The sequence below is a fragment of the Curcuma longa genome, chromosome 10, assembly GCF_044706935.1.
Source record: "Curcuma longa cultivar G26 ecotype Majalengka, Jawa Barat chromosome 10, ITB_CL_G26_1.1, whole genome shotgun sequence".
NCBI lineage: Eukaryota > Viridiplantae > Streptophyta > Magnoliopsida > Zingiberales > Zingiberaceae > Curcuma > Curcuma longa.
In genome coordinates, this window is record NC_133870.1 from 8378071 (window position 1) to 8405681 (window position 27611).

The 27611-nt window shown below is 34.4% G+C and overlaps 1 protein-coding gene across 1 annotated transcript; it reads left to right on the forward strand.

Annotated features, from left to right (window-relative positions):
• Positions 1-1304: 1304 nt before the first annotated feature.
• On the forward strand, positions 1305-26065 carry LOC141835767 (phospholipid-transporting ATPase 3-like). The gene is made up of 27 exons (XM_074723140.1): positions 1305-1499; positions 3617-3682; positions 3803-3864; positions 3964-4045; positions 4146-4256; positions 5312-5389; positions 5528-5624; positions 6554-6660; positions 11825-11890; positions 11984-12105; positions 14004-14088; positions 14170-14247; positions 14322-14438; positions 16047-16196; positions 16289-16393; positions 18364-18506; positions 19009-19110; positions 19197-19260; positions 19346-19558; positions 21491-21656; positions 21782-21861; positions 23290-23526; positions 24295-24516; positions 24600-24767; positions 24850-25212; positions 25282-25388; positions 25732-26065. Exons 1-27 carry the CDS (start codon positions 1305-1307, stop codon positions 26033-26035), a joined length of 3690 nt encoding a protein of 1229 aa, XP_074579241.1. The 3' UTR covers positions 26036-26065.
• Positions 26066-27611: the final 1546 nt, after the last annotated feature.

A 27611-nucleotide genomic window follows, 5' to 3' on the forward strand; every position in this document is an offset into this window, starting at 1 on the left:
GCCATGACAGTAAACACTATTTCCCATCCCTCCTCATCCCTTTCTGTTTCCCTTCCTTTGGATTCTCGAGCTAACCATATCGATCTAATCAGCTGATCTGGCTCGATTTGATTCAAACCCGAACCGAACCGAACCGATTGTAAGTTGAGCACGGTGGATAGCGCTGGAGCACAGTAGGTGGAAGCTGGACAGGGCATGCAGCTGCGCCGTCAAAAGCCACCGCAAGCCTGCAAAGGCAGATTTTTAATACATAAATTACTATATAAATTAGAGATAATTTTACTATAACATAATTAATTACTACATAAATTAGAGATATTTTTAATAAGTTTACAAAATTCGGAGATTATTTTAAACCCTATACATCAATGCTTTGTAATTATATCGATAAATTAAATAAAAAAGAAAATAATTTTATTTATCTAAAATACTTTTAAATTATTTAATCATTAAATCGTATAAAAATTTATTAATTTTTATAGTTATAAACGTTAATCATTAATTTTTACACATCAATCCGGATCAAATGATATTTATTTTAAAAATATTATTTAAATTAAATTATCACTTAAAAAATAAAATTACTATTATAGAAATGAGATGCTACCTTTTATATATTGTAAAAACTAACAAGAACGATTAGAGATTATAAAATCATTTCGAACAGTTAAGTCAAATGAGTGCTCATTGGACTTTAACTAGAAATGCTCATCAGACGAATATAAAAAGGATGGTTGGCAATTTGTTTTTAAGATATATTCGAGTGTCGTTTAAAAATAAATCATTTTTTTAATTCTATCCTAAATTTTCTATATTACTTTTGTTGCTCACGTCAGGCATCTCTCCGCCGCAGGTGTCATTTATGACGGCCGTTATCTTTGCGAGGGTCCAAACGGAACGCGCCGGTTTCTTTCCTCTTCGGAACCGATTTCTCTCTTCTCTCCGTTCTGTTATAGGTCTTCGACTCGGTCCTCTTTATAACGGTAAATGACGCCTTCGGCCTTTGGATTCGTGGCATAATAAATAAGCCCGGGCCACCTTACCGCCCTCACCGCGATTTGTGACGGAGTGGAGATCGCCGCCGCTCCCGATTCGAAATCCTCAAATCTCGATTCTCCTCTTCTTGGTTCGGCGATGGAATGAGATCCGAGAAGTAAACTCGAGTGCTTATTGAAATCTTCTTTTGGATTCATTTCTTCGATCGACCCGCATCATTTTGATCGGGGACGGGAGGGAAAGTGGATTTAGGACAGTAACGGGGAAGAGAAGATTAGGGCTTGATCTCTGGAGGTGGCGGAGGGAGGATGAACGGCAAGGCGTGGGAGAGGGTTCGGACGGCGCGGCTTGGCGGGTCAAGCGCTTCAAGGAGTCCGGAGGCCGCACAACTCCCGCAGGTATCTTCCCAGACTGTGCGGCTCGGCCGCGTGCAGCCCCAGGCCCCCAGCCATCGAACCATCTTCTGCAACGACCGGGAGGCCAACCTCCAAGCTAGATTCAAGGTTAGTAGTGTTGTTGTGCTATTGCCACTTCTGCTTTTGACAAACACATCATTTTCGAGTTTTCATCTTTTCGTGGGGAAAAGGAACGTATTACTAGAGAATATAATCGCTGCAATGATATTTGTGATGCGTAGTAATGATTTTATTATCTTATCTTGGATAGTGGAAGTCAAGATGCTTGAGGTATTGTTATCTGAACTGAATGACTCTGATTCAGTTAGAACTTAGATCTGTGATGACACTATATCTATGGTGTTTCAATACACCTATCTCAATTCATTCTTAAGTATCTGTTAGTTAGCATCTTCATTGGTGTACAGGAAGAAGCTACATGAAAAACAATTCCAAACATGTATAAATGGGTTCAAGCGTGCACCATCTAGTGACTGTTTAACGTTGTGGTTTCTACATCTGAGAAGAAAATAAGAGACCTTTCTTTTTGATGATTGTGGTATTGTCATATTTTAATCGTTGTATTCATGTCTCTAGATCTTTGCTACAAATCATGGGATATTAGCAAAGCATGATTGCCTAAATTGGTATCCATATTACTTTCAAGATCAAATCAAAGTTGGTATTGGTATCAGTATCAGGATCAAATTGTTAAAAAAAATTGTGTACCCCTGTCATTGATCGGGATTGATGGAATCAAAATCAGTAAAAAAAATGAAGAAACAAACAGATAAAACAAAATTATTTCATATATGAGATTTCAAAAGATGTTAAAAAATTATAAGACGGATGAAATCATGGATTGGGGTGTTGACCCGTGCTACCAGAAACGGACAGTTTTGATTGTTCTGGCATGGGCCCGACATGGATACCCATTCGACATTGACATTGACAACGAATGTGGCCTTGTGGCAGCTTCGCAGAGGCTTCCGCGAGGTCGAGAGATCGTTGTGACCTCGTGGCTACTTCACAGAGTCCTTGCCTTGCCACAGACATGCGACCTTTTTTTTTCTTCTGTTTGATTTTTTTTTTTAAATTTTATAGGATATTTATAGGGTTTAGAGTTTAGGATTTAGACCAGTTAATTTTTTCCCACTTTTATTTTATTTTATTTTTCAATTAATTCTTTTTCGTCCGATAATATCTTTTTGATTCTTTTTTTCCCTTCACTTGCTTACAAAATAAACAATAAAAACTAAAATAAACAATAAAAACTAAGGATTGTTACATTGACTAATGAAAAAAATCTCTTTAAGGTTGAAAGTGTAGACGAATTATTAGACAAATATCTATCAATCAAATACTAATAAAAATATTTTTTAATTAATATATTTTATATTTTAAAAAGCACCCAAACTTTATCAGCAAGGCACAATATGGTATCGATACCCTATCATTCCGATTATGAATCGAAACTCCGGCATGACTTGAAATTTTAAACCTTGGATGAAATTATGTATCTTTGAATAATCAAATTGTTAATTATAATAATATCTAATTGAAGGAGAGCCTTGGCGTAACAGTAAAGTTGTTTCCATGCGACCTTGAGGTCACGAGTTCAAGTAGCGAAAATAGTCTCTTACAAAATGCAAGGTAAAACTGTGTACAATAGACCTAATGTGGTTCGACCCTTTTTCGGGACCTGCATTGTTGGGAGTTTCGTGCACTGGGCCTTTTTTTAAAAATAATAGTAACACAATTAATATATTCAGATTAATGATACATAATATATTGTCATAATATTAAGACCAATATTAATAATTCTAAACTATTCTTACTTCTGGAAATCCTTATGCAGATACAGGGTTAACTCCTTTAGTAGCAAGGCTCAAGCAATAGTGATGGGAAAATCTCACTAATTTGTCGAGTGCCTGTTATATACTTAATCAAGCAACTTTGTACCTCAGACCTTAACAACACATGCTATTGTATATGGTAGTTAGTTTTCTTTTGCAACATTCATTTGTGTTCATATGAATATGGATTCCTTCTTTCAATGCTTATTTTTTCTAGCTTAACCTGTAGATCTTAGTAATTTCATATTCTATGTAAAATTTGTCTTGAATTGATTCCTTATTTGACAGTTGTTACAAGATATGCTGGCATTTTTATCTTATTACTTTTCTAAGACTCTGATCTACTTAGTGGCTAAATTATTATTTCAGGTTAATTCTGTATCAACAACAAAATACAATATTTTGACATTTCTACCCAAGGGGTTATTTGAACAGGTATTTCATTCACAAATGTGTTGTTTGGAGAATATTTGTTTATTTTGTACAGATATTTTAAGTCTTTAGTTTCATATATTGTTATTCAATCCTAAAACAATTTTGCCATAAAACTAACAGTTCAGGCGGGTTGCTAATCTGTATTTTCTCATGATTTCAATCTTATCTACTACACCAATCAGGTAATTTTTTTGGGGACAACCTTTACAATTTTTAATATATTTGTTCTTCAAATATGCTTTTCTGTACCCACCACACTAAGTTGCTTGTCATTTTTGCAGTCCAGTTTCTCCTATAACCAATGTGGTGCCTCTTAGTCTAGTTCTTTTGGTCTCCCTTATTAAGGAGGCTTTTGAAGATTGGGTTAGCAAAACTTTACCCTTATTTTTTTATTTCTTATCTTTGCGTTGAGCAAGCTTTGAGTTTTTATTTGTTCTCTCAATCAACTCGCTCTTTAATACAGAAGCGTTTCCAAAATGATATTACAATCAATAGTACTCCAGTTGATGTGTTACAAGGTGAAAATTGGGAAACTGTTACCTGGAGTAAGTTGCAAGTTGGCGACATTGTTAGGGTAGGATATAAAATTTTGATACACCTCTTTCCAACAATCTATTGTTTTTTGTGGTTGCTATTAATTCTTGGATTCATATTAGTTGAAGAGCAGTCACTTTAGATATTTAGCATTGTGGATATTTATTTTATTTGAAGAAAATATTTTTTTGCATGAATATTTCCAAAATTTATTGCATTGCCTCTAAGACCTCGACATGGAATCTTTTGTTTCTTTATTTCTTTTCTGAACTTTTTAGATTCTGATAATAGAGGAAGCCCATAGAAAGTTTACTTCTTTCAACTTTTTAAGCTTGAAATTTTGTGCACCTGTTGGCTTATGGGAACCCTTATGAAATATTATGTAAATTAGTATTTGATATGCATGAAAATGATGTGGGGCAGGTGGAGTGCTTAAGGTTGACGTGTGAGACAGTTTTGCAAGTGTTGAGGATGTGGCATGCTTAGGAAACACAGGAAAATGACAAATTCACTCTTTAAACTGTAGTTATAATGTTTAACTTTTGTTTTTATCACTTGATACTAACTAACTTCAACAATTTCAGATTACATAGTTCTCTAACTTGATGTTTTCTAACCTGTGTTTGATTTCATGTTTTGAACAAGTGGGCCGAACACAAAATTTTCAATTTCCACAGCAAACAAAAGTATGATGATGGAATTTGTCTTACATTCCATATAACCAAATTGTGTCTTATTTTTGGGTGATCCAATGCCCAGATTAGTGCTCTTGAATTTAGTGTCAAATTTATTTTGCTTGTTTCCAGACATTTAAAGCAAAATGAGAGTTTTATTTGGCTATTTCAATGTCAAAAAATTGCCAAGTAGCTCTTATTGATGAATTTGGACTTGCAGATTTAAAGTTTTACTTCCAAACATTTTTTTTGTCATGTATGCATTTTCTCACATTGATATTTTCTTCTGAAGATAGCAATATGGCTGTGCATCACTTATTACTTCTGTACATTTTGACCACATTTGTGATCTGTCCTCAATGTTTTTTAGAACTTCAGTTATGGTCTGTGCATATGCTGAATGATGCTCAATGTCGAGCAGGTCAAGCAAGATGAATTTTTTCCTGCTGATTTGTTGTTCCTAGCTAGTACGAATCCTGATGGAGTCTGCTACATTGAGGTTTTTTTTTTAAACTTTAAGGACCTGAATTGTTGACATGTGTGCATGGAAGATTTGTTCAAGAACTTGAATGTCAGAATTTATGAATCCTGATTCTTTTTATAGTTGATAGTTTACATGTCCGATTTGTTGTTTTAGACTGCAAATCTGGATGGGGAAACCAATTTGAAGATAAGAAAAGCTTTAGAAAGAACATGGGATTACATGTTTCCTGAGAAAGCTGTTGAGTTTAAAGGTTTGGTTGATTTTTGATGATCAAGTTCAATAATTGCTTTTTATCAGTGTTCTTATTCCATTGAAAAATGAGCATGTAACTGATTCACAAGGACCTTACTAACCAGATGACACCTTGGGATTTTTTTGACTTCTTCTCTTTTGTCTTATGGATGCAAATGCAACAGGAAATAGACATACATATTCTATCATTATTATGTATTCTCTGGTAGCAGCTTGACCTTTAAGATTGTTTCTGAAGCTATTAAGATGGTCTCTTGGATATCTTAAAGTGATTTACTTGTATAGTTCTATGTTACAATTGAGTATTTTCTTTTGATATATTTGTCACTGAATTCAATTTTTTATTTTTTCAAAATTTTGTTGGTTTGATACTTGTTTCCTGACTTTTTTTATGTTCTTTTAAAATACATGACTAATTGCATGAGCCACCTGATCCCTAATACTTATTTTCCTATTAGTTTCTGTAGGTCTGTCTGTATAGGATTGTGTGTACCTCATGCTGCATAGAGATCTTCATACTAAGGTCCTTTTTTAAGAACACTCTTATATCATCATCATAGTAATTGCACAAATGAGGTTTTCCTAAAATATAGACCTTATTTGTTAGTAATTGCACAAATGAGGTTATGCTTTAGACTACCCACCCTCTATATTTTGTTAGAATTTAGATTTGTTTGCTTTTAATACACCAACTACATTGGTTAGTTTAGAAGTTTAGCCTCTTCTAAATTGCTGTGACTACACAACTAAACTATGACCAATTTTTTTGGTATTGTGACTATGAACCATTTCTCTTTTGTTGGAGCTTCTCCACTTACAACTGTTTGCTAGCTTGATTGACTAATGAAGATTGTCTGTTGTTCTGCATGCAAAGTTTTCATGATATCCAACTAATGCCCCTATCCAACATTCTTTATACATGCACAGGGGAAATACAATGTGAACAACCAAACAATTCACTGTACACCTTTACCGGAAACCTTGTTGTTGAAAATCAGATTCTACCCCTCTCTCCGAATCAAATTCTACTTAGAGTAAGAATGAAGATTTATATTCCCACTTTTATTATTTTTGCAATATATGTTGTTTCACTAACAAATACAAACTGCAATCACACTTTTGCCATTTTAAAGAAGCTTCTAGTATATTCTAGATTCAGTCTCTCACTCACTATTCCATACATATTTGCTTATTGTTTTGTAATATTTTTGCCATTCAGAAGTTAGACTAATAGGATAAAGGTGTCCTGTTAGCCATTAGCTTTGGCCAATGTGGTACAAGGACAATATTGTTTTTTCAACAAGGCAAGAAAAAAAATACTATTGTTTACTAAAGATATTTATATATGTAACCTCTAATTCAAAAGACCCAAATTATATGAGAAGGGAAAACATAAAAGCAAGGTAAAACACGTAAAATCTTTTTCCCATCCCACAAAGGATGCTCCAAAACCCAGGGCTTACCCCAAAAAAAAACAAAAAACAAAACACATACGAAATAGGTATGAATAAGGACAAAAATAGACAATTTGCTCTTTTGTACTTCCATCTCTCTTTGTGCATCCTAAACAACAGGTTTGCCACTCTTGAAAATATTAGTTCCCTCCTTAATACCTATTGTCATTTCCTAGTGAGTCCCTACGACCAATGGTATGGCATGAAATCCATCACGGTTGCACGATAATCTCTTCAGCATTTGCTAAGCTAGAGACGATCATACAAATTATAAGAAATATTTTAATATTAACTACCACATCATATGATAAAGACTCTACAAGTAAAAGCCAAATAACATGGGAATGTCTCTATATCAAGTTATTATACGATTAGAAACAAATGTAAAGTGAAACATGAGTATTAAAATAGATATATATCTTCCATTGAGAAGCAAAATTGAATAAGAAGAACCAAGGACACCTTAAATCTTGCAAAATCATGTGAAATGTTCGTAGAGCATTTCTTCTAACAAAAATCAACTTTTAGATCTACAAACCTTCTTCTTCTTATGGTTTTAGAGTTGCAAGAAAAGGGGAGCTAATGGGTAGAACTAAGTAGGTTGTACAACATGGTTAAAATGAATATAGGCAAACTGTAATTGCAAAATGATAAACTAGATATATGCACTGCAGTTCACACCATAAATAAACAATCATACTATAATTTATCATCCAATTGCTAGATGATAGACTGCAAGCAAATGAGTATGGTTGGACCCACCCATCGGTACCCTTGTATTTCTTATACTGTGATAGAGAATTAGTGCATGCCCTATATGAGTGACTACCACAGCTAGCTCAAGCTCATTCTCATTGACATGACCAACCTACGTTGAGGAGGGAAAAATTGGTATACTTATTATGTTCCAAATCATCTTATAGGCCAAAGGCTTTATCCACAAAAGGGTCATTATTCACAAGTATCCCATACTGAGCAAGTGATCACTTGCAAGTGATTTTTAGCTAGTATTATGTAATGCTATGCCTTTGGTTCAACATATCCTAACCAAGGTATAAATTCAAATATGCCGTCCTTAATGTGTAGTACCAACACTAACAATGTAAGCTAAATTATATTATAGCTTAGAGAAACAATAATCCTACATTACTGCATATACAAGCCATATGGAATAATATCAGCATAACAGATCACCATATAAAACAGCATGTATGTGCTGCATTCTTAATTCACATATATAACAGTTAATCTGATGCATGGAGAAAAGACTCTGCTAGAAGCTAATATGATAGCACAAGCAAATGCACGCAGAGGAATTAACAAGGTAACTCTAGATTCTCCATAAGAATTTCTACACCGGGCTTAACTCTATGCTCACTCAATCACATTCAACCCAGTCTAACCTCGCATCTTAACTTCCAAGGTACATCTACAAGACTAATAATTTTCATTGCCTCACTTCAACTCCAAATCACCATCTTGGACTCTCAAATTCCACATCAACCATCACTCAATAGTCTAATTTCGACCTTTTTAACTCAAACAATAAACCCCCAAGATTAACCCTCCGTACATCATCATCGTTTTCACTGACCTTTTTCATTGAATAGCCCTCAACTCAAAAACTTGCAAGAAATAGAAGGGTGCTATAACAATTGTTTAAGTATACACACTTAACAAATTTGGTTTTACCCATTGAACATCATTGCTTATTGACAACCCTAGATTTGCTATGTGTCACGAATAGGGTTGCAAATTGATTTAAATTATTGAAAACCCACGATGAATTCAAGCAAACGAAGTATAGGGGCTTCGAGTTGTATTTTTCCAAGGACTAGTAGAAAATCGTTTAAATTGAGCTTATCGTGTCGTTCTTTTTGGGTTTTCTATGAAAATGGGGTTTTGGGGTTTAAAAATGAAATGAAAATGAAAATGCAATAATCTAATTAAATGCAATTTGAAATCAAGTTGAAACAACTCCTAATCTAGCCTAACAACAACCCTAAATGCAATAATCTAAAACCTATAAGAAATCCCTAACTGTTTAAACCCAAAACCTAAACCTAAATTTAATCTAAATGGATTTCTTTTTAAAGGATGAAAGCAATATGAAACAAATCAATTCAAATCCATTAAAACTTGATAGCTAAATCCTGAATTGCAATAAACACTCAAGTTGATAATCTGATACATCCAGAAACAATTGGCACGGAACAGTGCCAAGACAAAATCGGATTGCAAGAAAGCTTGAACTCATGCAAAACAAACTCTAATGTAAATCAAAATCCAAACACAAGCTAATCCTTAACTAGTTAAACTGAATTGACAAAGTTTAATCAGAAACACAAATTCAGAAATGGGATTGAACAGAAACAAATGCGGTAAACATAAATGCAGAAACAAAAATCAGAAACTCATCCAATCTCTCTTCTTCCGATTGCTTCTCCTTAGCTTGGTGTCAAACAAGCTCTCGGATCCAATTGGAGTCTTCCACGCCGGTCTCCTGTGTGTTTTCTTGCTGCCCAAACCCGGAAAGTCTTCGGAAAAACCCTCTTCGGACGAAAATCAGGCTGTGCAGACCCCTTTTTAGCTGGCAAACGGGATTTCCTATTTCAACCTTGCTCCGATTGAGTTGCTGGTAATTCCGGGATGCTCCGCGCTCCTAGGAGAACCCCTCAAAGGATTGCGGCGCTGGATTTCGTTGTGGATGGCCAGAACGAGCTGAAACAGGGAATTGGCCGCCGGAAGAACCCCCGCCGTCAAGCCAAATCCAGCTGCCGGAATATACCCATTCGGCCGGCGTTCGACTCCTCACGGAACAAGGATTGCAATGGAAGAAGATTTGGTGGACGGGGCTGGCCTGGTTGGTACGTCGGTGAGCAGGGGAATCGGCGTCGGGCGCGGGTTTGGGACGAAGGTGAACAGTGCGCAGCCACTGTTCACCCGATTAAAGCTATGGTTTTATACCTTTGATTAATCATGTGATCCTGAAGGGGAGCCTTAGCGCAACGGTAAAGTTGCTGCCATGTGACCTAGAGGTCACGGGTTAATGGAAACAGCCTCTTGCCAAAGGCAAGGTAATTAATCCTTTCAACCCCGCATGGCGGGATCATGCACCGGGCTGCCCCTTTTTTTTTTTTTATTAATCATGTGATCCTGGCGGTCCGTTTCTGATCTGATGGTCTGAGCTTGATCTAGGTTTTAGGGCAGCTTAGGGTTTGTGAAAAATTCAGGGATTTTGATCGGGCTCGATCTAGGTCATGTCCTCCATGTTGGCTTGATCAATTTGACAAATTTGACTCGATTTGACCGCGGTTGAGTTCGAGTTGGGTCCGATTTGAGCCTTAAAATCAATTAAAACCAAATTAATGCAAAAATTCACCATTAAATCATGAAAATTATATCAAGCCTCAAAACATGCAATATAGGACAAATACGAACGAATCGATTCATTTCATAATTTATTTTCATGTAAAAGCTCAAAAATAAATCGATTAAAAATTAATAAAACCCTAACTCATCACTTATCAAATCAGTTTGTCTGATTTTCTTGCTCCACTCTTGAGTACACTGTACAAAACCAACCTTCCAAATCTTTTGATTACCTCTTCTTCAAATTTTACTCGATTCAAACTAAAGAAAAAGGAGCCTACTTATACAAGACGTGATTCATCATATTAATGTCAAATATATTGTTGTAGGTGGACGAAGAGTGTCTCCTCATTGCAATAGATTGTCCTCACACACTCGTGGGTTACTAAAAATGAAAATAGCAAGGAAATACCAATTCTACAATCACACTGCACATGAAACCCCAAAATTATAGCAAGATGCAATAATGCACCTGCCTACAGACACCAGAAAACAGGAAGGGGACTTGGAAAGAGTGCTGCTGCTTGATCATTGCACAAACGGAGGTGAGGAGAGAAAGGGTTGCTATTGTCAGGAAGGGATGAGGAGATGACTGCTGGGTGAAAAAGGAGGCTAGGGGGTGACTTCTGCTCACACAGGAAAAGAGGAAGAAAAAGAGAGGGTGGGATTGTTTTGCAGTTTTGCGTGGCGTGGTTGTGAGTGAAGGAGGGTATGGAAGGCAATTCATGTCATAAGGAATAGAGATGGGGTGATAAATATAACACATAATTTTACCAACATACCAATCCTAACCTGTTAAACTGATTTCGTTTGATGCTTGTTCAACCAAAACTCACACAATTCAACTCCAAGGCTAGTCCAATTTGAACCCAAATCAATCTCCGTCTAATGCAACCATCAACTGGTTAAACTAACTCCAAGTTGAACTCAAGTTGATTCAAACACCATAAAATCAGCATAAATATTCACCAATTCAATCTTGAATACTAATTACCCACAACTAACTCTCTAATCCCTTACTAACTGATATTCAAGGAACAACCACCTATATAGTTGTCCACCAAGCCAAATTATTTCTACTAGATAAACACCACCAGCACACACTGTGTATATCACTCTTAACATTCTGTGAATAAGAATTTTCCCTCCATGCTATTCTGTATATCAAGAACCTACAAGACAGTGCAACTGTTCACCAATCCACCTCCCAACTTTATGGCCTGCACATGCTCAGCTACCAAATTTCATGCACCAACTGTGGATTTTTAGTTTATTGGAATTTTGCAGCATGTGGAACAGGATATTTAGTTTAGTGGACTTTAGTTTACTGGACTTTCTTCATTTTCATCATAGTGTTTATAAACCTCTATAGGGCTGCAGCCTTCGAAACACAGAATACATTGTTGGAGCTGTTATTTTTACTGGTCATGAAACAAAGGTATGTTGTTAAAGATCCCTGATCTACATGTTGGTTGTTTTAATTCTTCAAACAACTTTGATATAGTTATGCTCTCTGATAATCATATGACAGGTTATGATGAACTCTATGAGTGTCCCTTCTAAACGAAGTACATTGGAGAGAAAACTCGATAAACTTATACTTACTCTTTTTGGTGTTTTGTTTTTCATGTGTTTGATTGGAGCCATTGGAAGGTAAACTTAAGTTTCTTTATGAATCTCTATTCCATTTTTACTATATTTCTTATAAAATGAGCAACCTGTGAGTTCCAACTATTGGAATCAGTTACATTGATCTTATTCCATCATTGCACTATATGATATGTTAGGGCTCAATCTATGCTCAAGAAGTTCTTGACATACTTTATATGATATATCAGGGCTTTATTTTGGTGTCATGCTATCAGATACTTTAATCATAATTTTTTGAATTATAAAAACAACAGTTAGATCATGTGCTTTGTGTTGGTTAATGTATGAAAGCTCATGAACATTGTTGTGCACCTAACACCATCTAAAAGAGATGCCATTTGTTTTATAAAAAATTGTATTGCCTCCTCTGAATTTGAGCTTCTTTATCCAAATGCTCTATGGCGTCTCGTAATCATTAATATTACCCTTGGAATTTTCAAACAATTGCCATTTCACCCCCTAATCATTCACACCACCTAATGGGTTAATGATATGACGGGTATGCCATTTATTCACCATGTTGCTTTTTCGTCAAGTAAAGTAACAATGTTAGTAGTTAGGGTTGGAATTACAAGAATTTGAAAATGCTGGGGGTATTTTGATGATTTTAAAACTTTGGAGGGCTTTTGAAAAAGAGTAAATTCTTGGCGGTGAAATGAAAATTTCCCTTTGTTTTATCAAACATTCTCAAGTGATTACCATCATGTTGCAGAAGTAATTATGTTCAAGTAGCTTTGTGTTTGTTAATGTATGAAAGCTTGTGAACATTGGTATAGTATACCTAAGACCATGGAAAAGAGATGCCATTTGTTTTAGGGAAATTTTTATTTCTTCCTCTTAAGTTTAGCTTTTTTATCAAATTACTCTATGGAGTTTTGAAATTATCGAAATATTACCCTTGGGATTTTGAAACTTTTGTCATTTTAACCCTTAATCATTAATACCAGCTACTGGACTAATGGTGTTATGGGTGTGCCACTTATGTGCCATATTGCTTTTCTATCATGTAATGGTGTTAGTGGTTAGGGGTAAAGAGGCAAGAGTTTGAAAGCACAAAAGGGGGGGGGGCATTTTGTCAATTTTAAAACTTTGGAGAGCTTTTGAAAAAGAGAGTAAACCCTGGTAAGTGAAATGAAACTTTCCCTTTGTTTTACCAAACATTCTAAGTGACATCCTTCATGCTGCAGAAGTAATTATGTTCAAGGAATTTTCTCTGTAAAGATATAGTCAAGGAAATGATGGAAAAATTATACAAATTTGAAGACTATGTACCCAGATATGATCTTGAGTTGGTACTTTCATAATGCATGTTAAACTTGAGGTACCACTATGTTCCATATGCAATCAACTGGCGTGCAAAAATAACTCATAACTGTAATGCTTTGGCTGATTTGATAATTTTTAAGTTCACATGTGAAATGCTATCGTGCAATTGTGTATTTAGAGAAGAAACATAACAACATTTCATGCAACTTACTCATCACATATGTTGATTTGCATGTGTATTTTTTCGACCAAATTTTCTTGTTAAGAATAAGAAAAAATTGCAATATGCAAAAATGTAGTATTTAAAATCATTGTATTTCTTGATTCTAAAATAGATGTCTTTGGAGTATCTATACATTCTAAAACAGAAAAAAATTATTCCCTCCCTTCAAAAAAAAAAAAATTAAACCCCCCCCCCCCCCCCCCCCCCCCCCCCCCCCTCTCCCCAAACTTACATTATTTTATATTCACAAGAGTAATTAATTATATTGCAAAAGCTGAAAAAAAAACCTTGACAATTCTCTTGTTTATGCACACATATCCAGTTAGTTCTAAATTTTCAGACTGTTCATGTCATGCACACATATTCAATTATTTGTTTCTGTTACCACGGTAATTGTTTGGTATGTTTACAGTGGAATCTTCATCAATAGCAAATACTACTACCTTGAACTTTTTGGAGGTGTGGAACAACAGTTTAATCCCAGCAATAGATTTGTGGTAAACTGTGAAAAATTTAAACAGTGAAAATTCTAAACAGTTATTTGTCCTGGACTGAATATGCATTTTGTCCTTCTGTAGGTCACAATTCTGACCATGTTCACACTGATAACATTGTATTCGACTATCATACCCATTTCTCTTTATGTTTCCATTGAGGTGAGAGTTATTTCAAATTCACAATGTCTTTCATTTAATATAACTAGAACTTTATGTGATTGTTTTACTTTCAGATGATCAAGTTCATTCAATGTGCTCAGTTTATCAACAAAGATTTGCATATGTATCATGCTGACACTAACACCCCTGCATTAGCACGGACATCAAATTTGAATGAGGAACTTGGCCAGGTAACAATATCTAGTTATTTTGTTCATCCTACCAACATATTTTCATTATTCTAATATCTATTTGTCTATGAGTTTAGATAAGATTCAGCTATAGTAGATATAATTTTAGACGATTATTCAGTTACATAGTGATATGCTCATTGCGCCCAAATTCTCATGCATTATTTGAGTGCTGTTACTTATCCATGTGAATGCTACAATTTTTTTAGTCTTATTTGTTTCCAGGTGAATTCAAACATGTTATAAAATTGGCTTTATTATGAAAATGAATATGGTTTGACTAACCATGTTCAAGATCACTGATCCAGAATGGAGTCAGACAATTCCTATACTGAAACATAGAACAAGTGCCAGGATTCTAGTCCTTTCATTGAATTACCTTAGGTTGGAAGGTTTTGATTTATGATGGATTTGGTGGATTAAAAATAACAAAAGAAGAGAAATGAGAGCAGGATATTAGAAGCACTCATTTGTAATTAAAGGATTTTAAATCTGGAAATTGTGGATGGTTTGGTAGATAAATTTGTACTGTTAGGAAATATCACTTATTTTTCTTCTTGAGAGTAGAGGAGTTAGAGGATTGGGATCTTCAAAGCTGAAGATTGAGTAGACCTAATAGGAGTGAAGGAACAAGACAAGCAGAATCTAGTAACAACAATGATAGACCAGCATATAAGGTGTGAAGTCCTAACTCTTGTGGGTTGGCTAAATTATATATATAGATCTTATTCATCCATTGAACTCTATGTAAATCTTATTACATCAAGTTGGTTGAGGTTCTTTGGTCTCCCTCTATTTCTCATGCCTTCAACCCTATTTGATCCCACTTCTCTACAGAAACTACCATCTGTCTTTAAACATGCCTGCATCTTAACCACCTTTTTTATTTTGTTTTGTAGGTAGGATCTTGATCTTAACAACTTTGGCAAAACTGAACCACCATCTTCTTAAACTCTTGACTATCACAACAACAATCACCCAAATGCCTCCTTTTTAGCCTAAACAATATACTATCACATCAACTGATCAACAATCACTCAAATCCTTCAATTAACTACCTTCATAAAACATCCCTTAACAACACAAGAAAACACCGGTGAGGATATCACAACATCTTAGAATTATCCTCTTCATCTGTAGGATTTACCATACGCTATTGAAGTGAAATTTAAAACCATGCTCGTAATAACCTATAATGAAACCTCAGAATAAAAAAAATCCTTTCTCATATGTCATAACTGACCTTGAACACCAGACCAAACTCAGATATATGGTTTATTAATGAGTTAAACTGCATACCTGTTTCAAAATATTTAACATTAATATCATATATATATATATAGGAAAACATGAGAATATCTAATACAAAATATTGAAAAAATTAGAACTCAATAGGGTCAAGTTAGCTCAACACAAACTGGACAGACGAGTTGACTGTGCCGTTTTAGTTTTTTTAAAAAAAATTTCTTGTGCATTCCAGTTCATGGAGGTGATGGGATTGCCTGTACTTCGTTTCCTTGCTACTATACGGATGGACTTTTGCTATTTATCCATTCAATCAGCTCTTGTGTTTTTCTTGTTACTAAATGTGAGAACTTCTTGGTGTAGGTGGAGTACATATTCTCTGACAAAACAGGAACATTAACTAGAAATCTAATGGAGTTTTTCAAGTGTTCAATTGGTGGAGTGTCATATGGAGTAGGTATTACTGAAATTGAAAGAGGGCAAGCACAACGGGAAGGGAGAATATTGAATGAGGTATATGTATCCCTTTTTTGGAAGGATAGTAATCAACAATTATTCACTTTGGATAACCTGATATTACTTATTTCCTTTGTTATTGGCTGTAGATTCAAAAGTCAGACACAGCTGTTTATGAAAAAGGTTTCAACTTCAATGATGATAGGATCATGCGTGGTGCTTGGAGGAACGAGCGTGATCCTGAGATATGCAAGGTTAATCTAGTGATCTTCACTGAAATATTCTTTGACATTTGATGGTAGAGAAGCCCTTCTGAGAGTTCATTCAGATGTGTCCTCTATCTTCTTCATATATGGTAAAGTAGCTAATCATGAGTTACTTAAGTCCATCTCCCACTAGACATAACATTAGGTAGTTCCCTTTATAATGGTTTAATAAATACCATATACTAATTATCAAGAAAACCTTTTTCTTGATGTATTGTTATGATTAATTAGTATAACTATCCTGCAGAAGCCATATTGATTGCTTCTATCTTTGCCTAGACTGCATGTCCACCTCATTTCCTGTTGTTCGTCTTGTTGCCTATATCTAACTCTACATGCACGGGCCACATTGCCAAGTCTGGTGCTTCTGAGCAATCAACACTTGTGCCCTCTTGTTTCTCTTTTCTATTCACCCTCTTTTTGTGGTGGTTGGCAACTCTTGAAGAGGGGATGGTTAATTCATCCAATTCCCACCACCTCTCGTCTGATTCTAAGAGGGCTTCAATCCTCCCTAATGAGGCCTAGACAAACTTTACATGTCAGATTGATTTCATGTAACAAATTTGACCAAAATTGTTTCATGATTATTTTTCATTTGGTCATTGAAAGAATGGATGGATTCCAATAGTCTTTTAAGTGCATCTATCTATTCAGATTTAAAATTTAAGAAGAAAATGACTACATGGCCATTTTTGAGTCATTTACTTACTCTAAAAACATTATTGCACTTCAATAGTTATGTATCTATTCAAATTCAAAATTTGAGGATTAAGTGGGCATGTAAAACTATTATAATTTTTATTTTTAAAAAATTAATTTTCTCCTACAGTTATAGAATTTATATCACTTTACTCTCTATTACTTCTTATTTTTTTTAAATTCCATTTTTTGATATATTGTTTAAAGTTTATAAGTTGTGCACAATTTTTAACCAAAATTGTTACAATTTTTGTATTTATATTTCACTTTTTTTTATACATTTTAATTTGCTTCTAAATTTCTCACAATTTATATCACTTTGCTCTCTTTTATGTTATAGTTTTCTTGTATTCTTTTGACTTTATAACACATGCAATACTATTGATCAAAACTTCTAGATAAGCTTGCTTAGGAATGCAAGTTTGGTCGCATGAGTGCCAGTCTGGTTTTTTGGGCAAATGGGTGATGGCCTGGATGAGGGTTATGACAGGGAACACTTTGAGTGAGGCACCTTTTGACATTTTGGAAAGAGGGGTACCCCTTTGACTGATTGGAAAAAAGATGCTCATTTGATATTTGCCCTTATTTAATTTGCATTTTGTTTCTTGGAACTGGGAATGAGATAGACAAAAGAATAAAAACCTAATAAAATAGGATAGAAATTCATCAGTGAGATAATTAAGAGAGAATTCTGGAGAGCATATGCATCTTTATATCAATTTTTGTGGTTTTTTATATATAGATACTTTGAAATTAGGCCAAAGTGGTTGGTTTGTCATATTTTCATGACTGTTGGTTCTTTAGCTATATCCTTGGTAATTTTTGGTGTAGTTTTATGGTTATAAGTAAGGTCTTAAAGTCTTCATTACTTACAATTCAATGGCTCTTTTTTTGATTGATGACTCTACTTTGATTGAGGCTCATTTTACTGAGGAATTTATTTGAACACTGATATATTTGGTTTCTTGGGAGTCTTTCATCCGAGCGACATAAAATTTAAGAAATTTAGGAGATACTATTTGAACTTTGTATTTTTTTCCTTTATTGGAAATAGCCTATCCATCAGACTTATTTGCGATACAATAGTATTTTGAAATAAATCATTTGGCTTCTTGGAGTCTTTCATCCTAGCCACATAAAATGTAAACAATGTAGGAGATACTATTTGAGCTTTGGTTTTCCTTTATTGGATTTAGCCTATCTATCAGGCTTAGTTGCAATACAATAGTATTTTGAAATAAATCCTATTTCATATGTAGGAATTTTTCAGATGTCTGGCGTTATGCCATACTGTTCTCCCAGAAGGTGATGAGTCTCCTGAAAAAATTGTTTATCAAGCTGCATCACCAGATGAGGCTGCTCTTGTAACTGCTGCTAAGCACTTTGGTTTTTTCTTTTACAGGTAACACTGGTGTTTTTATTCCTTTGTAAATTGCGTGCTATCTGTTCGATGAAGATGAGATCCTTCTAGCTGACCTCAACTACTTGGGACTAAAATGTTGGTTAATGACTAAAATGTTTTTTTTAATATAAGTCATATGTTATTTCTTCTCTGATATTTCAAATATATCCCAAATACCCTTTTACATGCATATTGATGGAGGTTCTAACTTTTAAATTTTGATATAATTTCTATAAAAGAATCTTTAGTTGATCGGCATTTATAAACATCTACACATCAATATTGATAAGATCATCTACGTTTGGAACTCAGTTTGAGTTGGTCATGGATTGTGGACAATTGAATCAAACTATGCATCATTTATATTGATGACAAGATGACCTTAATGGATAAATACCAAAGAATCAAAGATTTCATCTTGTTGGAAAGTGTCATCTCTAACCATGAGCATTTGTAACTCATGTCAAAAAGTTCAATTGCAATTTGTTTTTGGTTTATGCAGGCGCACACCCACTACAGTCATGCTACGTGAATCACATGTTGAAAGGATGGGAAATATACAGGATGTATCTTATGAAATCTTAAATGTCCTAGAATTTAATAGGTTAGCATATTCTTGTTACAGATGATTTTTCTTCAAAGATGATTGAGTCTTGTGTGACTTTAATTTGCTCGTTTGCTTTATGATAGTACAAGGAAGCGCCAATCGGTAGTGTGCCGCTATCCAAATGGGAGGCTTGTTCTTTATTGTAAGGTAAGATTTTGAATTTTGGTACTTCTAGGTTATCGTATTGTAAGCTGAAGTCTTGTGCATCTGGAATCATTTGAACTATCCACAGGGTGCCGATACTGTTATATTTGAAAGATTGATTGATGCCTCTCAAGATATTAAAAGATTAACCAGGGAGCACTTGGAACAGTTTGGTTCATCAGGTCTACGGACACTTTGCCTTGCTTATAGAGAATTGGCAATTGATACATATGAAAAATGGAATGAGAAATTTGTTCAAGCAAAATCTTCTCTAAGAGACAGAGAGAAGAAACTTGATGAGGTATCTAGTGATATTACTCTCTTTGTGTATTTGTGCATGTTATATAAAACCTGGTTGCATTTTCCTTTCGACATATTACTTCTGACTTTTATTTAGTGATAACATACATCACCCAATTATTTGATTATCCTAGTTATAAAACTGAAAGGGACTTGCTAAACAGTCTTGTATTTCAGGGGTAGAAGTGTATGTCTAGAATCAAGGATTAAAATCTTGGAGTAATTTTCTTGTAAAACATTTGTTGGGTACATTTTGTCAACTTGACTAGTCTACTTTGTGGATGTTACAACATCTCTGGTGTGGTATACATTGATTGCTAATCTAGGGACAAACTGATACTCATAGTAATAAACAAGAACTACCGGACCATTGGAATTTGATTTTTTTGTTGAGCTTGGAATTATTGACATGATTTGTTGTTGGTTGGTGGCAGAGTTTTTGATCATTTACCTTATATAATTTATTTCAGTTTCTTTGGGATGTCACAATCACAAAACTATTATATTTAATACAATCTCTTCCTCCTCTCCTGCTTTTATCTTGTTTGCATTTCTTTCTTTTAAAATTGTTTGAATATGCTATTGGTACACTTTTAATGCATAAATCCTTGTCTAAAATAAGAGTTAGTGTTTGAATATCTTTTGGTTCATGTAACACCTGTAAAGGGCTTTTATAACATATTTCTTTAGTCTAACTTTTCTAACAGACCAATTGACATTGCCATTTAAATTAAATGGGAGTTTGCCATATGTTCCAAAATGCTTGAGCTCAACTATGTAGGCCCTTAGATACTATTGAATATCAAGTACATCACATTCAATTTCTGCTTACCCCCAAACTCTCTCTGTTTGCTTTTAAACTATAAACATGTGAAGTAACATCAAATGCTATCAATGGGCTAGTATGAGCTGAGTATCTGCATTGGATCACTTCTCTTTCTTGTTTTTTAAGGGGAAGGTAGATGAGTGCAAGAAGAGATGGAAGAAAAAACATACACAAACTGCAGAAATCAATCTGAATTCTTAGCTTCAACTGGAGGAGAACCATCCATCTTTATAAATCACTTCAGAAGTACATATTCTAGTTGTAGAAAAATGTGCACGTAAAGGCCTAAGATATCTAAGGGTGAATGAGAGAACTTAAAGTTCACATGGTGATTCCAAAGCTTTTATGGATACTTATTATAACTCTTCAATTTGTATCCATATTCTTAAGGATGAGTCAATTATTCATAGTCTTCAAATGTTTCCAAGGTTTAGGAACTTTTTGTTGTATTTAAATTTGATTTATTTCAAGGTTTAGAAAATTACTTAGCATTTATCTTTTCACTTAGTCCTTAGCTCTATAAAAGGATGAGTCTTGTACTTGCTTTGACATCATTTCAGAATAGAAATTGGTTTTTGCTTAAACTACTTCCTCTCTCTTCTTTCAAACACGATTATGAATTGATGCAGTTTCGCATAATTCTGAATGGTCAATTTCAATAGGCCTCATTACATACCTCCCTCAGTTGAACAATCAAAAGCCTGTGGTACTCTGATGATGTCAAATTGATTAGTCTGAGTTTAACTGAAAGTTTCTAGGTCAACATGCAGATGTTTATATTTAAATTGCATTGCTGACTTAGTAAATTATCCTGTGCTGGTATCCTATTAATCTTGTTATCATCTAATTTTCTAAACTCATATGCATCTCTTTTCTTGACTATGCTTGGCTGGTATTTGACATCAATACTTGACATGTTCATCAAGTTTGCACAATTGGAAGTCAATTTCTTTACCATATTTTATAAAGTCTTGCACCTAAACCATAAACCCTAAACCCTTCTAAGTTTTGCTCAAGTAATTTTGCAACCCATTTTTTATTTTTCAACACTTCAACTGATTTATGGTATTGTTCATCAATGTTTACATCTAAGTTTATTTATTGTAGGTGGCAGAGATGATAGAAAAGGATCTTATTCTGATAGGATGCACTGCTATTGAGGACAAGCTTCAGGAAGGTGTTCCAGATTGCATTGAAACTTTATCCAGAGCTGGAATAAAGATTTGGGTTCTGACTGGGGATAAATTGGAAACTGCAATAAACATAGCATATGGTATGACAAACATTTGTCTTCCATGCCTCTAGTCACATGAAATTGAGACCATCCACAATATCATTGAAAAATTCCTTGCTATATTCTCTAGTTGAAAGATTAAGTCCTTTCTGTATGGTTTGCAGCATGCAACCTGATCAATAATGACATGAAACAACTCATTATTACTTCAGAAACTGATGCAATTAGAGAGGTTGAGGAGAAGGTAAGATGATCTGATAATGATTCTTATATGCAAAACTTGAAGTAGCATGCTATAATTCTATAAATAAGATTTTATTAGTTGCTGCTAGTCTGTGCAAGACATGGTTCCTTGGACATGTATAGGTTTACATGATTGCTGGATTCAATGTTTTAGTCAAAGTTTTTTTTATAGTTCAAATGGTCTGGCTGTCTTAGTAACTTTCAAATAAAATTTGTTTTTCATGACATTTGGATTTTCAGTTTCTATTTTTGAATACTTATTTTACAGTGATGTGGATAATAATCTGTTATTAGGCTGGTAGCACTGTTGCACATTCCTAAAAATGAAATTTTGTTTTATTACTACAACTGGCTCTACCCACCCCCTTGAACAATTTAATTGCCTCCTTTGCTGTTGCAATTGGTGGGCCATTGCAAACATGAACATTGCACCATTGCTATTATGACCATTATTACCAGCATTGTATGCTTCCATTTTGAACATCACCATGATTATACCACTACCATAATCGCCACCTTCACTACACCACTCTACCATTTCTATAGCCACCAATACCATTACCACTAGCAGTAGTATAGAGCATGGATTGAAATCTCGAGCCGTATCGCACGATATCGGCAAAAATTTTCCTTCTGCCGACAGACCGGCACCAGCACAGGCATTTCGATCGGGAGGAGCCTCAAAGGCGTCGCCAAGCTCGGGCGACGCCTCCGAAGGCGTCGCGCGGCCTCGGCAATGCCTCCATAGGCGTCGCGCGGCCTCGGTGACCCACCGAAGGCGTCGCCCGAGCCCAACGACGCCATCGGAGGCGTCACGTGGGCTTGGTGACACCTCCGCACGCGGGTCGCATGCGCCCTGGTTGCACAGCGGTTTTTGTTTTATTTTTTTTAAAACTTAGGTTTAATAATCAATTCCTAGCTATAGTTGGGGATAATTTAAATAGACTTTATTAAAACCCATAAAATTATCTTATTATTTTTAAAAAATATTTTATTTTTTATTTTTAAATATTTAGATTGAATTTTTTATTTTGGTTAATATATTTTATATTTTAAAAATATCGAAACTATACCGGTACGGTACGATACGGTACTGAAACTTTATCATTCCAGTTGGGGATCGAAACCTCGGCACAACTCGATATTTTAAACCTTGGTATAAAGTTTAGACCATAAGTAACCATATCAATGCTAGTAATCATGACTAACGCTACCACCAATATTAGCATTACTTTTGCATCCCCTTCCAAGGTATCACCAGGAATGTTGCTTTTACATGCATTTGCCTCACAAATGTTCCATTACAGCCCACTAACTAATTTCAACGGGACATTTTAAAATCAAATTCAAAAAAGATAAATATTGCTTTCTTTCTCAGTTTTTTTCCAGATTAACGATCCTCTCTTATCATTGCTAAGAAATTTGCCAGGGTGATCCTGTGGAGATTTCACAGGTTATTAGAGATTCAGTGAGTCATGATCTCAAACGATGTCTTGAAGAGGCTAAGCAGGGCGTTCACATAGCTGTACAAAAATCGGTGCTAGTAATTGATGGTAAATGTCTAATGTATGCACTGGACCCAAATTTACGTGTCAATCTGCTCAGGCTAAGCTTGAATTGTAGTTCAGTAGTCTGCTGCCGTGTTTCTCCACTTCAAAAGGCACAGGTAACTTTCTAGGTGTTTTACTCTATTGATATTAAACATTTTTCCTAGACATTATCCTTTGGTAACATATAACAAGGTGATTCTTACAATATTCATGAAATGATTTGTAAAGAATTTCATAGCTAGACTTATAGTATTTATAAAATGATTTGTAAAGAATTTTTTAGCTAGACTTATTTGTATCTGTGATACATTTTTAGATTACTTCACATGTAACTTTCTGAAAAAATGATTACCCATTTGGCCCATGTTTAAGTGTTCGGTGTTGTCTTTGCAATTTTACTCGTGAGTAGAAATAAGTTTTGACATATATTGAATCTTTCAATGTCTTGGGCCTCTTGGCTTAATTTCTTATGGTTTCTATTGAACATGTTCCTTATCCATTTAATCAAATCTTTCCTGTAATTACCATATCAGTTTTTTTTAAAATATATATATATATATATATATATATATATATATATATATATATATATATATGTATTGTTTATTTTCTAAGAATAATTCATCCTTCAACATTTATTCCATTTCTTTGAGTTCTTCTTACATGATTTGTAGTAGGACCGAATTGTTTCCTTGTTGTTTAATGATTCCACTCCATTAGTTTGATGTACTTCTGGTATCAGTGTATTTTGGAATTCTATATAGTACGACAGTCTCTTGAATTTTTTTAAAAAATTTTAAATAATCTCTCAAACTGAATAATTTGAAATTTTTACCCCATATTTAAGTTAGTTCAGAAATGTAGTGTTATATTCATCTTGTCAGGTCACTAGCTTGGTCAAGAAAGGAGCTCGCAAAATAACTCTTAGTATAGGTGATGGGGCAAATGATGTTAGTATGATTCAGTCTGCTCACGTTGGCGTTGGCATAAGTGGTTTGGAAGGAATGCAAGCTGTAATGGCTAGTGACTTTGCCATTGCTCAGTTTCGCTTCCTTAAAGATCTCCTGCTGGTGCATGGAAGATGGTCATATATCAGATTATCCAAGGTAACTTTGTTTTGCTTGTTCAACCTATGCACCTAAGCCTATTTGATCACCGACAGAAGTGGTTTACTAAGTTCTAAATGCAGGTTATTACTTATTTTTTCTACAAGAATCTTACATTCACGTTGACTCAATTTTGGTTCACCTTTCATACTGGCTTCTCTGGCCAGAGATTTTATGATGATTGGTTTCAGTCATTATACAATGTCATTTTTACGGCTCTTCCTGTAATCATTCTTGGGCTCTTTGACAAGGTACTTATCTTAGTTTTCTTCTACACGTAGAATGTTCTTTCTATTAGGGTTGCAGTTCTAATCGTGGATACTAACTCTGCAGGATGTCAGTGCTTCTCTCGCAAAGAAGTATCCCCAGCTCTACCAGGAAGGAATTAGAAATACATATTTCAAGTGGGGAGTTGTGGCTGTATGGGCTTTTTTTGCTTTCTACCAGTCTCTAATCTTCTATTGTTTCACAACTACTGCAAGTGAGAATGGTCATAATTCTTCAGGAAAGATATTTGGTCTTTGGGATGTCAGTACAATGGCCTTCACTTGTGCTGTCATAACTGTCAACTTGCGTCTTCTTATGGCATGCAATTCAGTTACAAGATGGCACGGTCTTAGTATTTTAGGAAGCATTTTGGCCTGGTTTATTTTTATCTTTATATACTCTGGAGTAATGACCCCCAATGATAGACAAGTAAGTTCTTTTGCTTTTTTTTTGCGTTTTTATTCACTTACCATTCTTATTACTGTACTATTGCTGCAGGAAAATATATATTTTGTAATATATGTGCTGATGAGCACATTCTATTTCTACCTTACTCTTCTCCTTGTCCCCATTGTTGCACTTTTTGGCGACTTCTTATACCTGGGGTAAGTTTTTCATTAACTGCTGGTGAATGGCAATATCAATTTCTTGTTTACATTGCTACAATCTGAGTCAATTATATATCATTCAATATAAAACATTAATATTTTCTAATTAGAAGTCCTCTTCCCTTAATAAAACGGTCGAACTCCATTCGTAGTTTGTTTACCTTTTACATGTTAATGCTTAGTAATATTTCCAGTTTTTCTTCCCTTTTCGATAGCGTCAACGAATTAGTAATGTTTCCAGTTTCACTAATCTTTATAACACTTGAATTCTCTCTCCGAGTTCATGTTCTGTTATTGTGTTTATGATTTTATGAATTTAACGATCTCTCTCTGTTCTCAGGTTACAAAGATGGTTTTCCCCCTACAACTATCAGATTGTTCAAGAGATTCACAGAGACGAGGTAGAAAGCGTCAGCAGGACGGAGTTCCTTGAAATTGGGAACCATCTGACAGCAGAGGAAGCCCGGAGTTATGCAATCGCCCAGCTACCGAGAGAAAAATCGAAGCACACTGGTTTTGCTTTCGACTCGCCAGGTTACGAGTCATTTTTCGCTTCGCAGGCTGGCGTTTATGTACCGCAAAAGGCATGGGATGTAGCCCGTCGAGCCAGTATCAGGTCATCAAAAAGAACATCTCAAAATTAATTATTCTTTAGCATTGTACATTTTATTCCCCATTATTTCACTTTTTTTTTTTGCTTTCTCTTCGTTTTTGTTACCATCATTTATTACGTCAGGAATAACATGGCATCCCGTAGATTGATGATTATTGAGGCTGAAGGATGCACATTCTTCATGAGTTTTGCCACCTGTAATTTATTGTCCAAGTTTGTTTCGATGTTTTTGTGGTTTTGAAAATTTCTATTAGAAAATAAGTTTGTGGTAAATTACCTTGTGTATGTTTTTTAAAATTTTTTTTGGTTAGGGAGGAAATAAAAATAGTCAGCAGGAGAACTTTTACTTAAATAAATGGGTAAAAATAAAAGGATGCTCTTTTATTTCAAAATTATTAAAGGAATATTTTTTTTAATTTTTTTTAATTAAAAGAACTCTCATCTTATCAATTTTTTTTGTAAAATAATATAAATACTCTTTGATATATTGAGATAAAATGGTATTGTAATAATTATGGATTTTTTAATTATTATAAATTATTTATAATTATAGTAGTTATGAAATTTTAATTGTTATAAATATTTAATTATAGTAGTGATAAAGTTATTTGTAGTTGTTATAATTATGATTTTATAATTGTTATAAAGTAATAATTATAATTTATTTAACTGCTACAATAATTAGTTGAATTGTGTTGAAAGATAATAGTATTAAATAGTATAAAATCGTACCGGAAGACATTTGATTTGATGTTATGTCTTTTTTATTTTTCTCTAAATAAATTTTGTTTTCAGTCTACAATAGTTACAGGAATAATAAAAAATTTAAGAGAGGAAGAACTCAACTCCTATCTTATGTCCCCTCCTGAATAAATACATCGAGTATTTAAAGGTAGTTGAAAAGTTTTTTTTTTTTTTTTTTTTTATATGTGGGTATCCGCGAGTAAAGAAAAAAATTGCAAATATTATTTAAATGTGAATTCTTAACGATTTCTGAGATCGTTCGAAATTCATCTCCATTCAAATGTGAATGCTTAATGAGTCTTTACCCAATTTTTTCTCAATAGAAAGAGAGAGGAAAAAAATAACTTTTTTAGGATCGAATATGTAATCCTACTTTGTAAAAGAGAGATATCAACGTGCAGCATGCTTGTTAATTAATCGATTGATTAGTTAATTTCAGGTTTCATGGAGGAATCAGGAATGTTAATGATTGTGTTCTTCAGAGTGGAGTGTTTTCTCTCTCTCTAATGACTTTCTGATGAGTTTCTTATTATTATTGTTATTGTTATTATTTAATTTTTTTTTTTCAGAAAACAGTTCCTTTGTACTTTTCTTTTGAGCAGATTGGATGAGCATCGTGATCAAGTGTATAACCTTTGCATATTACACATGCAAGAACTGTACGACTAAACCTTCTCCAGATTTACCTTTTACAAATGGAGGGACATCTCATAACACAGAAGCTTGTCTCACAATGCTCACACTGCAAGGACACAAAGCTCTTCAATACACATCAAGGTCTACTTCTCTTATCCAAAAACAGATTGGATTGGCCGGTTCATTCGTTCGAACCGGTTCAACCGTGAACACCACGTACCAGGCTC